General features: G+C 54.3%; 1 protein-coding gene across 1 annotated transcript; it reads left to right on the forward strand.

Moving 5' to 3' along the window:
* The first annotated feature begins 5,441 nt into the window (after positions 1–5,441).
* On the forward strand, positions 5,442–13,185 carry NEFH (neurofilament heavy chain). Its single transcript, XM_055549698.1, has 4 exons — positions 5,442–6,320; positions 8,163–8,362; positions 9,293–9,417; positions 10,513–13,185. Exons 1-4 carry the CDS (start codon positions 5,459–5,461, stop codon positions 12,581–12,583), a joined length of 3,258 nt encoding a protein of 1,085 aa, XP_055405673.1. The 5' UTR covers positions 5,442–5,458; the 3' UTR covers positions 12,584–13,185.
* The last annotated feature ends 884 nt before the right edge of the window (positions 13,186–14,069 follow it).

Below are 14,069 nucleotides of genomic sequence, written 5' to 3' on the forward strand. Positions count from 1 at the left end.
GGGACTCCCGGAGCAAAGCTCCAGACAGTGTGACAGGACCAGGAAAGTGCTGGGTCCAGTTCTAAAGCAGTGGTCCTATGGGGACCCAGCTGGGCCTTCCCATGAACATGAAAGGTGGTAGCACAGTCTTACAGTTGAGCGTACCTGCTATAGAGACCAGCAGACCTGGATTTGAATCCCAGCTCCGCCATTTACTACCTGTGACCTGGGGCAAGTTACCCAGCCTCCTCTGAGCCTCCATTTCCCAAACCACGAAATGGGAATAGTCAGAGTATTTAATCTCATACAGTTGCTAGAATGAGAGAGGCGAGGTGTGAAAACAAAGGTACCTCTTTCTCTTCTTAGCAGAGCCTTGAGTCCTCTTGTTGCTTAGCCTCTTGCACTGGGTAACAAGAATATAACAGTCCTAGAGCATGTGTGAGTCCACCAGCCTCACCCAATTGCTAGAACTGGTCCCTTAGGAAAGACCAATGAACCATCTCACTCTCAGGCTCAGGAACCACAGCCGGAGAATCATTCATCTGTAATTGCTCGCAAAGAGAACTGTAAGAGTGGGGGAGATGGGGCGGATCTGTAAATCCACCCACCAGCTCCTGACCTTTTGGACAGAATTCAGCCTCCCACCCACTGTCCTCCCAGGGTGGCAGACGGGTGGGAGGGCAGGCAGGCCTACTGCAGGCTTTCATCAGTTTTGGGCCAGTCCCCTGTGGTTACAACCACGAGAGGATACTAGGAGGGGGAGGCTTATGCAAAACTGTACGTAGTTCAGTTTTTTGCTGTCTGCTTCATAAAGGGAGTAGGGGGAGGGAGGCCGCCTCCCCTTTACTATAAGTCAAGGCCTGCAAAAATAGGACACCTCTAAGGAGCGGGGGGAGGAAGAGGGGAGGAAGGAAAGGAGGACAGAGAAACTGGGGGTGGAGGAGAGATGGAAGGGTGTGATAGAAGGAGAAGGAACAGAGAGAGGAAGAAAGGAGAGTATATGAGGCATGATGAACGCCAAAGAGAGATAAGGAGAATGAGAAATGCTCTGCGCTTCACAGACACACAAAAATAACTGCTGAATTAAAAAAAAGGTATTACTGAGGAGAGTTTGCAAGCAATGTAGTAGGCAGGGTCTGAGCCCTAGCGAAGGTGACCTCGCACAGCTCAGGCTGGCTGGAAGGCTCTTAGCCGGCAGTGGCCGCCCTCCAAGGGCTCAGCCAGCCGAGAGCTGTCCAGATGCCTGGTGCTGAAACGCCCGGGTACTCACCAGCTTCTCAAAGAGGACTTGCTCAGCCATTCGACTATTTGTTAAGCTCTGCTGTATGCCAACCACTGTTCCAAGGGCTGAGGAAAGCACCACTGAATAAGACAGGCAAAAGTCCTTGATTTTATGAAGCTTACATTCTATGGGAGGAGATAAGATAGTACAACTGTCCATATTAGAAAAGGTCAAGTTCTATGGAGAGACATAAAGTAGGAAGAGAATGAGCTTAGCAAATACATCCCCAAACAGAGGTCACAGCGAGGTGACACAGTGCTGTGGGATGCCAGGGCTGGGAGTGAGCCCCCACGTAAAGGACGTACTGACACTGGGTCACAGGTCACAGGGACTCTCAGTTGGATGACCTGTCAGGGGCCAGACTCCAGTTCCAGCCAGCTGCTTGTTCCCTCTCTGGGGGCCTCTCATTCCTCCAACCTCAGACCATCTGGGCCCCTCAGTGCCAGAGAAATGGGTTTTCACCTTCTGTATACAGCACTAGCTTAAGGTTGGATGATTTGAGACCCTGTCACTGGGCCAACTTGGGCAAGTCACTTCCTTACTCTGGCCTTTGTTTACTCATCTATAAAAGGGACAATGATCCTTGACTAGTGATTCTTGCCATGTTTGAGGAGGTACCAAGGAGAAAGTGGTGGCTGAGTTCTGTCTGCTGTAAACATGGGGTATTCCCCTCACTGGGGTATTCCCCTCACTGGGGTATCATACTTCAGAGTCCCCAGGGCTTACCACAGGGTCTAACCCTGTAGACACTGAATGAATGGAGTGGCAGCAATGCTTGGCCAGTGTTCACTGAAAACTGTGTTCCACCCTCACCCTCTGCAGCCCTGTTCCTGACTAGCACTAACCATGAAGGAGAGCCCAGAGGGAACAGGGCCTGACGCCCATGCCTGAGTGGGTCCTGCATTCTGGGCCACTTTGGGTGACACTTGGGGGGTCAGAAGCCACTGTGGTCAAATAAGTTTTGGGGAACTTGGCACCTCTGGGAGATTCCTAATGCTCATCACCATGTCCAGGCTCTAAGAGTTGCATCAAGAGTCCTGATAACTTCCTTCGGCTGTCAAACTCCTGTTTCGCCTCCTTTTTGGAGGAATGCTTATCATAATCCTCAAGAAGTTGCCCTGAGAAATGCTGCACTGGGATTTGGGAAGGACTTGAGAATCCTTGTCCCAGGGAGACAATTTTAGAAGTTTCTGGGGTTCCGAACCTCAGTGTTTTTTGTACGCCTATCACATAGCAGGCACTCAGTAAACATGTGAAGAATGGATGAATGAATGGATACATGACACTGTTGTTCTACTCAGTTTCAAATGGTAAAAACTGAGGGGAGCAAGATCAAAGGGATTTGAGACTCAAGGACTCAGGGCAGAATCATTTTTAGTCCCCTTTAGACCACAAGTTTGGGTAAGGAACGGCTGGAATTTATTCATCCATCCATTCATTCACCCAATGACAACTCAGAGTGGTAAGTGTGATGTGGTGGATTAGCACTGGGGACCATGGAGGGGATAACTGACTACATGTTAGGGTAAAAGGGAATGACTTCCAGGAGGTGAGCCTGAAGGGCCCTTTGAGAGGACTGACCTCAGGATTCCCACTCTCATGTCATTTTCCAGCCACATGAATCACATTAGGGACTTCTTGCTTAGAATCCCATGGTTGTGGGCTCCCAGCCTTGACAGAATCCATCTTGGCCCCCTCCTCTCTTTTACCCAGCCCTTGCTGCCACTCCGCTTTGCTGTCAGCTGCCTGTCAGCCTCCCCACACCCAGAGGATGCATCTGCATTATGCAGATGACTGAAAAGACCCAAAGGAACAGAGCTAATGGCAAGATTCCAAGCAGAATGACAAGTCAATGGGGAGCCCTCTGCAAGCCCCCCAAATGCCATTCTTAGAAGCCTCAGGCCAGACACTCACCTCCATCCTCCCAGCACCAACTGCACACCTGCCCTTCTGCCCCCTGCAAAGTGGAGCATGGCTGGATCTTTAAACAGGGGAAAAATGCTTCATCATGTTCTGCTTCTCCATGCAAAACCAGAAACTCCCTTCCCCCTCCCTCCTCCTCCCCAGTGCACTCTCCTCCCAGTAAAACCTGGTTAAAGGGACAGTACAATCACATCCCCATCTCTGAGGGCCTGCTTAGAACCAGGGGTCTGGGAGTGAGGTGGAGTGCAGAGAGAAAAGGACAGATAGAGGTCTTCCCTAGGGTATTTGTCTGTCCCCACCCTGGGGAGCCTACAGAAGGAAAACCGTGCAGACTGGAAATGTAGTGCAGGTTGAATTAACTGCCTGAGGGAGGCTCAGGTCTGGGATGGAAGCCTTCAGTGACTCCCTAGGGGGTCTCAAGGCTCCCCGTCTCACCACACCTGACATCTAGGCCCCTTCAGTTCCAATGGAAGGACAAGACAGGTGTGTATGTGGGAGACAGTCACAGAATGGAGGAACTGGACCCCCAATAGAAGGTTAAGGGGCTGGGTCTCTAGCTGCCAGGGTGACCCCACTGGATTACCCATCCACCCCTCCTCAGTCCCCCATCTGCATAGCACAGGGATCAGACATCAGGGAGATAGAATTCCTCCTTCCCATCCTCAAGGGGAAGGCAGAGGTTAATTAACACCTTTCTCCCCAACAAAGAGTAGGCCCTGTCCTTGGTGCTGAAGCATCAGCCGCAGCACCACCCCCACTCCCAGGGTTCTTGACTGGAGTCAAACCCAAGTCAAAGCTAACTATCAACAGCAGTGCAGGTCCCCCAAATACAAAGGCCCTCTTTTCTACCTGAATTAAGGCTTGTGGGGGTGAGCAGCTCTGATACCCTGAAAGCTTCTCACCGCTTCTCCGGGTGTGAGAAGGGAGCCCAGCCATGACACCCACTTGTCTCTTGTGGGTGTGGGGAGAAACGACAAGTTGAAGCCGAGGAGATGCAGAGGGGAGAGGAAGAAAGGACTTCCGAGTTGTGGGGAAGTGGCTGCTATGTCCACGGGCAGTAGGATTCCTCTCCTCTACTGATGCTGGAGACTTCCCAAGTCTCTGGGGGTCTCAAGTTGCAGCCTGACCTGGAGCAAGGTCTCTTCTTTGTACCGATGGGCGAACCGAGTGGGGGTGGGGGCAACGTGTTCAAGGTCATTTGCCAGCAACTGTGGGGCTGTCCTCGGTGTGCAGACCCTGGCCCGAGGGACTCCTGGCACCCCTGCCACCTCCCCCAACCCCACACCCAACTCACACCAGCTCTCCAACGCCATGCCCTGTTCCCTGCAGTACCCCCACTCTTGGTTCTTTGACCCTTGCACACTCCGCCTTTACAGGGAACCCTCTGCCCACTTCACTGAGAGTCCTTCTTGCTGGGGCCGGTTTCGGGGTCTCCTGCCTCCTATCCTGAGGAGAACACTGCGCCCACCCCCAATCCGGGCTTCCCTTCTCTAGCCTCTGCAGTGTCTCCCACACCCCCAATTCAGGGCAGCCTTGCCGCCCCTCCCCAACTCCAGGCCCCCTCCCCTTTTTCGGGCCGGTTGCCGAGTTCTTGAGCCCTCTCTTGGTGGCCTCTCTAGCAGTTAGGGTCTTCTGTCTCTACTCTCTGTAGCGTCCACCATGCCTCCATTCAGGAGTACTTTTCTCCTCCCCTATTCCGGGCCGGCTGCAGACACTCTGAGCTCCCTCTCCTGACGGTCTAACTATCAGGGAAATCCTGTGCCCCCTATCACTTGGGGTCCTCATCCTACTGCGCCTTCCACCACCCCATCCCGAGGGCGTCCTGTCCCATTCCCATCTGGTCTCCTTGCCCTCGCTCCCCCATTTCGGACGCCTTCTCTCTTTCCGAACATAGTAGTAGGGTCTCGCCACCCGCACCCGGGGGGTCCCCGGCCGTCGACTCCGGGAGTCCTCTACCGTCTGACGCCCTCGGCGGGGTGGGGGCGCGGGTCTCCTCTGACGCTGCTTTGTCGATTCCCTTCACTCCCAGGTTCCCCTGCCCCGCCCCTCTCACTGCGGCGGAGCCGGCCGGCCCAGGACGCTGGGGGAGGAGGCGGAGAGGGCGGGGCCCTCCTCCGCCGCTCCCCGCACCCCCCCCGCCCGAACTGCTGAGGGGCTGGACCCCGCCGGGCTGCTATAAAAGGGCCGGCCGGTCCGGAGGTGCCGCAGTGTCGCCCGCCTCCTCCTAGCCTCAGGGCTCCTTCTCCGCCGGTGGCCGCACCCGCTCCGGCCACGATGAGCTTCAGCGGCGCCGACGCGCTGCTGGGCGCCTTCGCGCCGCTTCACGGAGGCGGCAGCTTGCACTACGCACTGGCTCGCAAAGGCGGCGCAGGCGGAGCGCGCTCTGCAGCCGGCTCCTCCAGCGGATTCCACTCATGGGCGCGGACCTCCGTGAGCTCCGTGTCGGCCTCCCCGAGCCGCTTCCGAGGCGCCGGGACTACCTCCAGCACCGACTCGCTAGACACCCTGAGCAACGGACCGGAGGGCTGTATGGTGGTGGCGCGCAGCGAGAAGGAGCAGCTGCAGGCGCTGAACGACCGCTTCGCAGGCTACATCGACAAGGTGCGGCAGCTCGAGGCGCATAACCGCAGCCTGGAGGGCGAGGCGGCGGCGCTGCGGCAGCAGCAGGCGGGCCGCGCCGCCATGGGCGAGCTGTACGAACGCGAGGTGCGCGAGATGCGCGGCGCAGTGCTGCGCTTGGGTGCGGCTCGCGGCCAGCTGCGCCTGGAGCAGGAGCACCTGCTGGAGGACATCGCGCACGTGCGCCAGCGCCTGGACGACGAGGCCCGGCAGCGCGAGGAGGCCGAGGCAGCGACGCGCGCACTGGCCCGCTTTGCGCAGGAGGCCGAGGCGGCGCGCGTCGAGCTGCAGAAGAAGGCACAAGCCCTGCAGGAAGAGTGCGGCTACCTGCGGCGTCACCACCAGGAGGAGGTGGGCGAGCTGCTCGGGCAGATCCAGAGCAGCAGCGCCGTGCAGACGCAGGCCGAGGCGCGCGATGCCCTCAAGTGCGACGTGACGTCGGCCCTGCGCGAGATCCGCGCGCAGCTTGAAGGCCACACGGTGCAGAGCACGCTTCAGTCCGAGGAGTGGTTCCGAGGTTTGCAGGCGCGGGGGGCAGGGAGGAGGGGCGCCCCCTGGTGGTCGGACATCGAGAGGCAGGGCGGTGTGACCTAGGGCGTCGGTGGAGTCGGCCTAGAGGGCTGGTTGGATGGTGCGGTTGCTCAGGTTCCCCCAGCAAAGGGCACGCCCCTTAGCTAAAAATCAGTTTTACTCTGGGTCTTTTGTGCGGCACTCCCCGCCTCTTCCTCCCCACTCTAGGTTCTCCTTTGGCCTTCTCCAGGGTCCTTGTATCTGTCCTTCAATTCTCAGTCCTCTCTGCTCCTTCTCCCAAGTCAGGGTAACCCCCCGACTGTGAATCAGCCCCACTTCCAACAGGTTCCCTCTACCGCTCCAAAGCGGTGCCGGCTTCTAGTCGTTGGGACCGGGGAGGTCCCTCATTGCCCTTCAAAGTAACATCCCTTCCCCGTCCAATGCTGCCCATCCCCCTCTTCTGCACACTGCAGGGGACCCCATTCTCCTGACACCTATCAGGCCCCTCCCTGCTACAGTCAGAGAGGGTGAGTCATTCTCACATTCTCTCTCCCCAGGAAGGCCATCATTACAACCAATTGGTGTGTGAGGCTGAAGGGGCCAGGGGGCCCTTGAATGTCCTCTCTCCCCTTCCTGAAAGCTGGGAGCCTCCCAAATCTATCTCCCTCCCCCACCTCCACGCCACCCTGAGTCAGCTAGGGTGCAGCTGCTGCAGCTCTGAAGCTGTGTCCAACACCCGCAGGGTGACTTTGACCCACACTCTGCCCTCTCTGGTTTTCATTCCTTTTGGGATTAGAAGGGGAATGGACCAACTGGGCTTCTTACCCTCGGGCGTTCCACGCTCCTTAAAACTTCTGCATTGTTCTTGGGAGAGGGCACAGAGGCTTCAGTGATTTTCAGAGAAGCCTGTAATACACAGTGGGTAAGAATCCTCACCCATTTGGATGGTCTCTAAGTCTCTGGAAACACTAGGAGAGAAAACCAGAAAAGCTGGGGTTTGGGTGCATGGCTTTTCTGGTTCCTGCCTCTCCTCTGCGGTAGCAGAACCACCCCTCCCCCATCTCTGCAGCAGCAAGGCTCCTCCCAGAGCAAGCTGCCCTCTTGGACTTTGCCCTTCACCCTGGCAGACCATCCCAGGACTTCTGGATCACTCTTCTTCCTCCTCAACTCCTAAGACTCAGGTCCTGGGTATCATTATCTCAGGATTCAGGATGCTCACAGTCGGGAGGTTCACACTAGATCTCCAGACCCTCTCTGGCCCCTGAAGCCTTCTGGGAACCTGCAGCCTGTTGCTCACAGGAGCCAGGGTGTGGCTGCCATGGGCACAGGGGCTCCTGTGCTAGAGAACGCGCAGCCAGGGGGAGGAAGGGGCAGAGGAGCTGGCACACGGGCCTCAGACTCCACAGGGATCTGGGCTCTGCTATGGCTCCTTGGCTCCCAGAGCCCTAATGCCTCTAAAGGTCATAGGCTCATTGATTTGTTCAACCCCAAGCTTGAGGTTAAGCTCCATGGGCCAGGTTTCATAACCCCCAGCACTGCCAGCCTTTGTTGGGGAGGTGAACCAGAAGGGCCAGAAGAAATAGGGGCTTCTATTGCTGTGCAGGACCTGAGGCCTGCGTTTGGGGAGTCAGGGTGTGATCTTTGGAGCCAGATACACACTAGATTTGAACCCAAGTCCTGCTGCTCAAACTGGCCTGCTGGCCTTGGGCAGTGTCATCTGCCTGTCACAAAGGACAGGATGAGTGAAGCATCCAAAATAGCCCCTGGCACTCAGGAGGTCCTTAACCTGTGTGTGGCCCCTTCCAAATCCAGTTTGTCTAACCCTGTGCCCTGCCTCTCTCTCCCCCAGTGAGGCTGGACCGACTGTCCGAGGCAGCCAAGGTGAACACAGATGCCATGCGCTCAGCACAGGAGGAGATATCTGAGTACCGGCGCCAGCTGCAGGCCAGGACCACAGAGCTGGAGACGCTCAAAAGCACCAAGGACTCACTGGAGAGGCAGCGCTCTGAGCTGGAGGACCGTCACCAGGCTGACATCGCATCCTACCAGGTGGGCAGGGGTGGGGCAGAAAGCCAGACCACCTAACCTTGCTGAGTGACCCTGGACAAGTCACTGTCCCTCTTTGAATGGAGAGCACAGGCCTTAAGAGTCAGACATGCCAGGGGTACCTGTATGTCTTTCTAGCTGTGTGACTCTAAGAAAGTTATCTGCCTCTCTCTGTGACTGAATTCTCTCAATGCAATTAAAAAAAAAAGCCTCCTTTGCAGAGCTATGAAGATTAAAGAGAGAGATGAACTTCTTATGAGATGAGTGAGAGACAGCAGAGTCTTGGTCGTGGTGGGTGTTCAGTAAACAGTAACCAGTGTCTGAGTGAGGACAGCCTGGGAAGGCCTCAGCAGATACCTCCCACTAAAGACAATGATTGAAAGAAAGTGTCTAAAAATTCTTTTAGAGAACTTACTATACAAGCAGTATGTGGTTGTTGTAGAAAAAGAGGCTGCCTTTTGATCAGCCATGGTGGTTTCCTTTAAGCAGTGGCTCAGGGGGCTTGGGTCAGGGAGAGGCTTCAGCTCTGTTTAGCGTGCTTCTGTGCATGGTCTCAGTCATCAACGGCAGCTGCCTCCCGAGCCTTTACTGTGTAGGTGTTTTGGAGCACTGGGCAGACAATAGGGAGCCAAAGCAGACAAGTTCCCACTGAGCCCTTTCTAAGCTTAAGATCTGTAAAAATTCACCTGTCATCCCAATGACCTGTGGTAGCCATGGTCGGTGTCTGGCGTGTTCCATTCCAGAACACTCCACAGGCTGAGGTTATACACACAGCGGGATGTTTGTTCCGGGTCCATGAATGAGGTCCCGAAGCTTTCACAAGGTGGGGGCTGGCCTGGGCCTCTTTGGGTTTGCAGAACCCACTCCAGCCTCGCTGGTGCCGAGGTCTCCATGGTGACTGATGGCGATGTATGTGTGACTACTCCTCCCCAGGAGGCCATCCAGCAGCTGGATGCAGAGCTGAGGAACACCAAGTGGGAGATGGCAGCCCAGCTCCGAGAGTACCAGGATCTACTCAATGTCAAGATGGCTCTGGACATTGAGATCGCTGCTTACAGGTGAGGGGGCCGGGGGGCCTTTGGGTGGTGGGAGCCCTGGTGTTCTCAGAAGGAGATGCCTTGGATTTTAAGCTCCGCAGTGAGGTAGCCTGCTGTCTTAGAGACCAAATAAAAAAAAAAATTTTTTTTTCTTTCTTACTATTGTGAAATGTATAGGCATAAAATTTACCATTTAGCCATTTTAAAGCATACAGTTCAGTGGCATTAAAACTATTTACATTGCTGTCCAGTCATTACTATCATCTACCTCCAGAACACTTTTCGTCTTCCCACACTGAAATTCAGTGCTCATGAAACAATAACTCCCTGATCCCTTCCCCTCCTTCCCCCGAGTGCTGGCCACCATTGTTCTGTCTTCTGAGAAGCAAATATGTTGAGCATGACTTAGAGGCTCTGACAGTGATGTAGAGGGTTAAAGCTCCCCACCCTCTTCTCAGACTCAGCCAGCCAGAGGCCTGTCTTGGGAGAGAAAGGAGGGACTTGAGTTGTCAAGGACCTTTACAACTCTACCTCTTAAAGAGATTCTTTTCATTCATTATTTCATTGAAACCACCCTCTGAGGTAGAAACTCTTAATGACCCTGTTTTTACCAATGAGGAGACTGAGGCTTGAAGAGTTTGAATGGCTCTGCCCCTACTCTATTCCTAAAATTCAAAGGATGAGAATATAACAACAGACCCTTGAAATTCAAATGGGGACATTCTAATACCTTTAAAGCCCAGGTTTATAAATGTGGAATTTCTTGCTCATACTCCCCCCTTTCTCTTAAACAACATTTTGAGGGACAATACATGTAAATTTTGTTAATATAGGCATTCTCTCTTGAGGGCCATTTTTCAGAGGAAAAAAAGTTTTATAAGTGGTAGCCTTAGCTGAATTAAAACAAGAGCAATGCCATTGGGGTACAGATTCTGGTAGTCCTTGGGATGATCTGCTAGTGACCTCCTCCAGTCTAAGTGCCCACCATTCACATCCCTTCTTCCACCAAACTATGTATCACTACCCATAGGGGGTCTTTGGAGTAACTCAGGAAGCCCCCTACCTCAGTGATCGACTTTGAGTTAATAGTAACATGTTTCATTATCCATTCTGCAGAAAACTCCTGGAGGGTGAAGAGTGTCGAATTGGCTTTGGCCCGAGTCCTTTCCTCCTTCCAGAAGGACTCCCCAAGATCCCCTCCGTGTCCACTCATATCAAAGTCAAAAGTGAAGAGAAGATCAAGATGGTAGAAAAGTCAGAGAAGGAAACTGTGATTGTGGAGGAACAGACAGAGGAGGTCCAAGTGACTGAAGAAGTGACTGAAGAAGAAGAGAAAGAGGCCAAAGAGGAGGAAGGAGAAGCAGTAAAGTCTCCCCCAGCAGAAGAGGCCGCATCCCCAGAGAAGGAGGAGGCCAAGTCACCAGCCGAGGCCAAGTCCCCAGAGAAGGCCAAGTCCCCTGTGAAAGAGGAGGCCAAGTCCCCACAGAAGGAAGAGGCCAAGTCACCAGCTGAGGTGAAGTCCCCTGAGAAGGCCAAGTCCCCCGTGGAGGCCAAGTCCCCAGAGAAGGCCAAGTCCCCTGTGGAGGCCAAATCCCCAGAGAAGGCCAAGTCCCCTGTGAAGGAAGAAGCCAAATCCCCAGAGAAGGCCAAGTCCCCAGTGGAGGCCAAGTCTCCAGAAAAGGCCAAGTCCCCCATGAAGGAAGAGGCCAAGTCCCCAGAGAAGGTCAAATCCCCAGTGGAGGCCAAGTCCCCAGAGAAGGAGGAGGCCAAGTCCCCAGAGAAGGCCAAGTCCCCTGTGAAGGAGGAGGCCAAGTCCCCAGAGAAGGCCAAGTCCCCAGTGGAGGCCAAGTCCCCGGAGAAGGCCAAGTCCCCTGTGAAGGAGGAGGCCAAGTCCCCGGAGAAAGCCAAGTCCCCTGTGAAGGAGGAGGCCAAGTCCCCAGAGAAGGCCAAGTCCCCTGTGAAGGAGGAGGCCAAGTCCCCAGAGAAGGCCAAATCCCCTGTGAAGGAGGAGGCCAAGTCCCCAGAGAAGGCCAAGTCCCCTGTGAAGGAGGAGGCCAAGTCCCCAGAGAAGGCCAAGTCCCCAGTGGAAGCCAAGTCCCCTGTGAAGGAGGAGGCCAAGTCCCCAGAGAAGGCCAAGTCTCCAGCGGAGGCCAAGTCCCCAGAGAAGGCCAAGTCCCCAGAGAAGGCCAAGTCTCCTGTGAAGGAGGAGGCCAAGTCCCCAGAGAAGGCCAAGTCTCCTGCGAAGGAGGAGGCCAAGTCCCCAGAGAAGGCCAAGTCTCCTGTGAAGGAGGAGGCCAAGTCCCCAGAGAAGGCCAAGTCCCCAGTGGAGGCCAAGTCCCCAGAGAAGCCCAAAAGCCCTGTGAAGGAGGAGGCCAAGTCCCCAGAGAAGCCCAAAAGTCCTGTGAAGGAGGAGGCCAAGTCCCCAGAGAAGCCCAAAAGCCCTGTGAAGGAGGAGGCCAAGTCCCCAGAGAAGCCCAAAAGCCCTGTCAAGGAGGAGGCCAAATCCCCAGAGAAGGCCAAGTCTCCTGTGAAGGATGAGGCCAAGGCTCCTGGGAAGGAGGTCCCAAAGAAGGAGGAGGCCAAGTCCCCTGTGAAGGAGGAAGAAAAACCCCAGGAGGTGAAAGCCAAAGAGCCCTCAAAGAAGGCAGAGGAAGAGAAAGCTCCAGCCATACCCAAAGCTGAGGAGAAGAAGGACAGCAAGAAAGATGAGGTGCCCAAGAAGGAGGCTCCAAAGCCCGAGGAGAAGAAGGAGCCTGCTGTGGAAAAGCCCAAAGAACCCAAAGCTGAAGCCAAGAAGGAAGAGGCTGAAGATAAGAAAAAAGCAACCACCCCAGAGAAGGAGGCTCCTGCCAAGGGGAAGGAAGAGGCTATGCCTAAAGAGAAGACTGAGGTGGCCAAGAAGGAACCAGATGATGCCAAGGCCAAAGAACCCAGCAAAGCAGCAGAAAAGCCAAAGAAGGAAGAGACGCCGGCAGCACCAGAGAAAAAAGACGCCAAGGAGGGGAAGGCCGCAGAAGCCAAGAAGCCTGAGGAGAAACCCAAAACAGAGGCCCAAGCCAAGGAAACTGGCAAGGAGGCCTCCACACCCGGGAAAGCCAAGGCTGAGAAATCTTCCAGCACAGACCAGAAAGACAGCAGACCTGCAGAGAAGGCCGCAGAAGATAAGGCCACCAAGGGAGAGAAGTAAGGCAGGGAGAAGGGATCGTTCAGAGCAGCCAAAGAAACTCAGGGGGGTCTGGGAGCTCAAGGGTCAGTATCACAAATTTTCACTTTTTTCTCTCTTTTCTTTAAGAAGAAACTCTGCTTAGACAACAGGCCCTCCTTCACCAAACAGGAATTTCTATTAGCAATATGTTAGCAAGAGAGGGTCCTCCCAACTCCCAGCTCCATGGCCCAAACCCTCCCTAGGCGATGGGCAATTATGTTATGATAGCTTATGTAGCCGAATGTGATATATGCCGAATGCCACACGTAAACACTTGACTATACAGACTGCCCCCTCCTCTCTAAATAAGTGCATTTATTTCCTGTATGTGCAACTGACAGATGACCGCAATAATGAATGAGCAGTTAGAAACACATTATGCTTGAGATGTCTTAACCTATTCCTGAATGCCTTCTATTTTCCAAAGGGGTGGTCGGGTCCTTGCCTAAAGCTCTCTGTCCCGGAAGAGCTGCAGCAGGTGGGGCTAGGCGCTGACCACTGTACCACGCCAGGGCGCACTTTTCCACTGGAGTCCACTTTCAATTGCTTCTGTGCAATAAAACCAAGTGCTTATAAAATAGAAATGTGACTGTTGTCTTTTCTTCTTTTCCCCTGGACGGGCTGGGGGATGGGCAAGGGAGGTCTTAATTTTACACTTTAGAATACACGGGACTGGGAGGGAACAGGAAATCTTGTGCACGTCCGGCACTGGTTACGAGGCTGTTCTCAGGCTATTTCCTGGGCAAAAACCCAGGCACTGTGCTCAGTGCTTTGAAATATAAACAGGTGGCCTGGTGTGTGGTTTCTCCACAAGGTCCATGTAGCCCCTACATAAGTATCTGGGCACCTTATAAACACGCAGACTCCTTCATTCCACCAACCTCTGAATTAGAATCTGAGGGGTTGGCCTAGGACGCTGCAGGCTTCACCGACTCCCACTTGGTTCTAACGCACACTGAAGTCTGGGGACAGGTGAGGTCCTAGGGACGGGGGCCATCTATCTAAGAGCTCTGCGTATGTCCTTGTTTTGTAAGGAGGGATGGGCTTTCTGAATGAGGGGCTGTATGTAGCTAACCCCCCTGTACTTTCTGAATGAGGGGCTGTATGTAGCTAACCCCCCTGTACTTTCTGAATGAGGGGCTGTATGTAGCTAACCCCCCTGTACTTTCTGAATGAGGGGCTGTATGTAGCTAACCCCCCTGTACTTTCTGAATGAGGGGCTGTATGTAGCTAACCCCCCTGTACTGAAGACTACAGTCAGCACTGTTAGGGACAATTTGTTAACAGTCGCCTAACTGGACTCCAACATGCTTCTCTGGACATGCTTTTGAAACCTGCGGCGCTCATGTGGATTTATGTGGGGTCTTTAGTGTAAAAGTTTGACCTCATGACTTACTTCTAGTAACTAGAATATGGCAAAGTGATGGGATGTCATTTCTGAGAGTAGATTACAAACAGATTCTGGTTT

Source organism: Bubalus kerabau, chromosome 16 (genome assembly GCF_029407905.1).
Source record: "Bubalus kerabau isolate K-KA32 ecotype Philippines breed swamp buffalo chromosome 16, PCC_UOA_SB_1v2, whole genome shotgun sequence".
In the NCBI taxonomy this organism is placed as follows: Eukaryota; Metazoa; Chordata; class Mammalia; order Artiodactyla; family Bovidae; genus Bubalus; species Bubalus kerabau.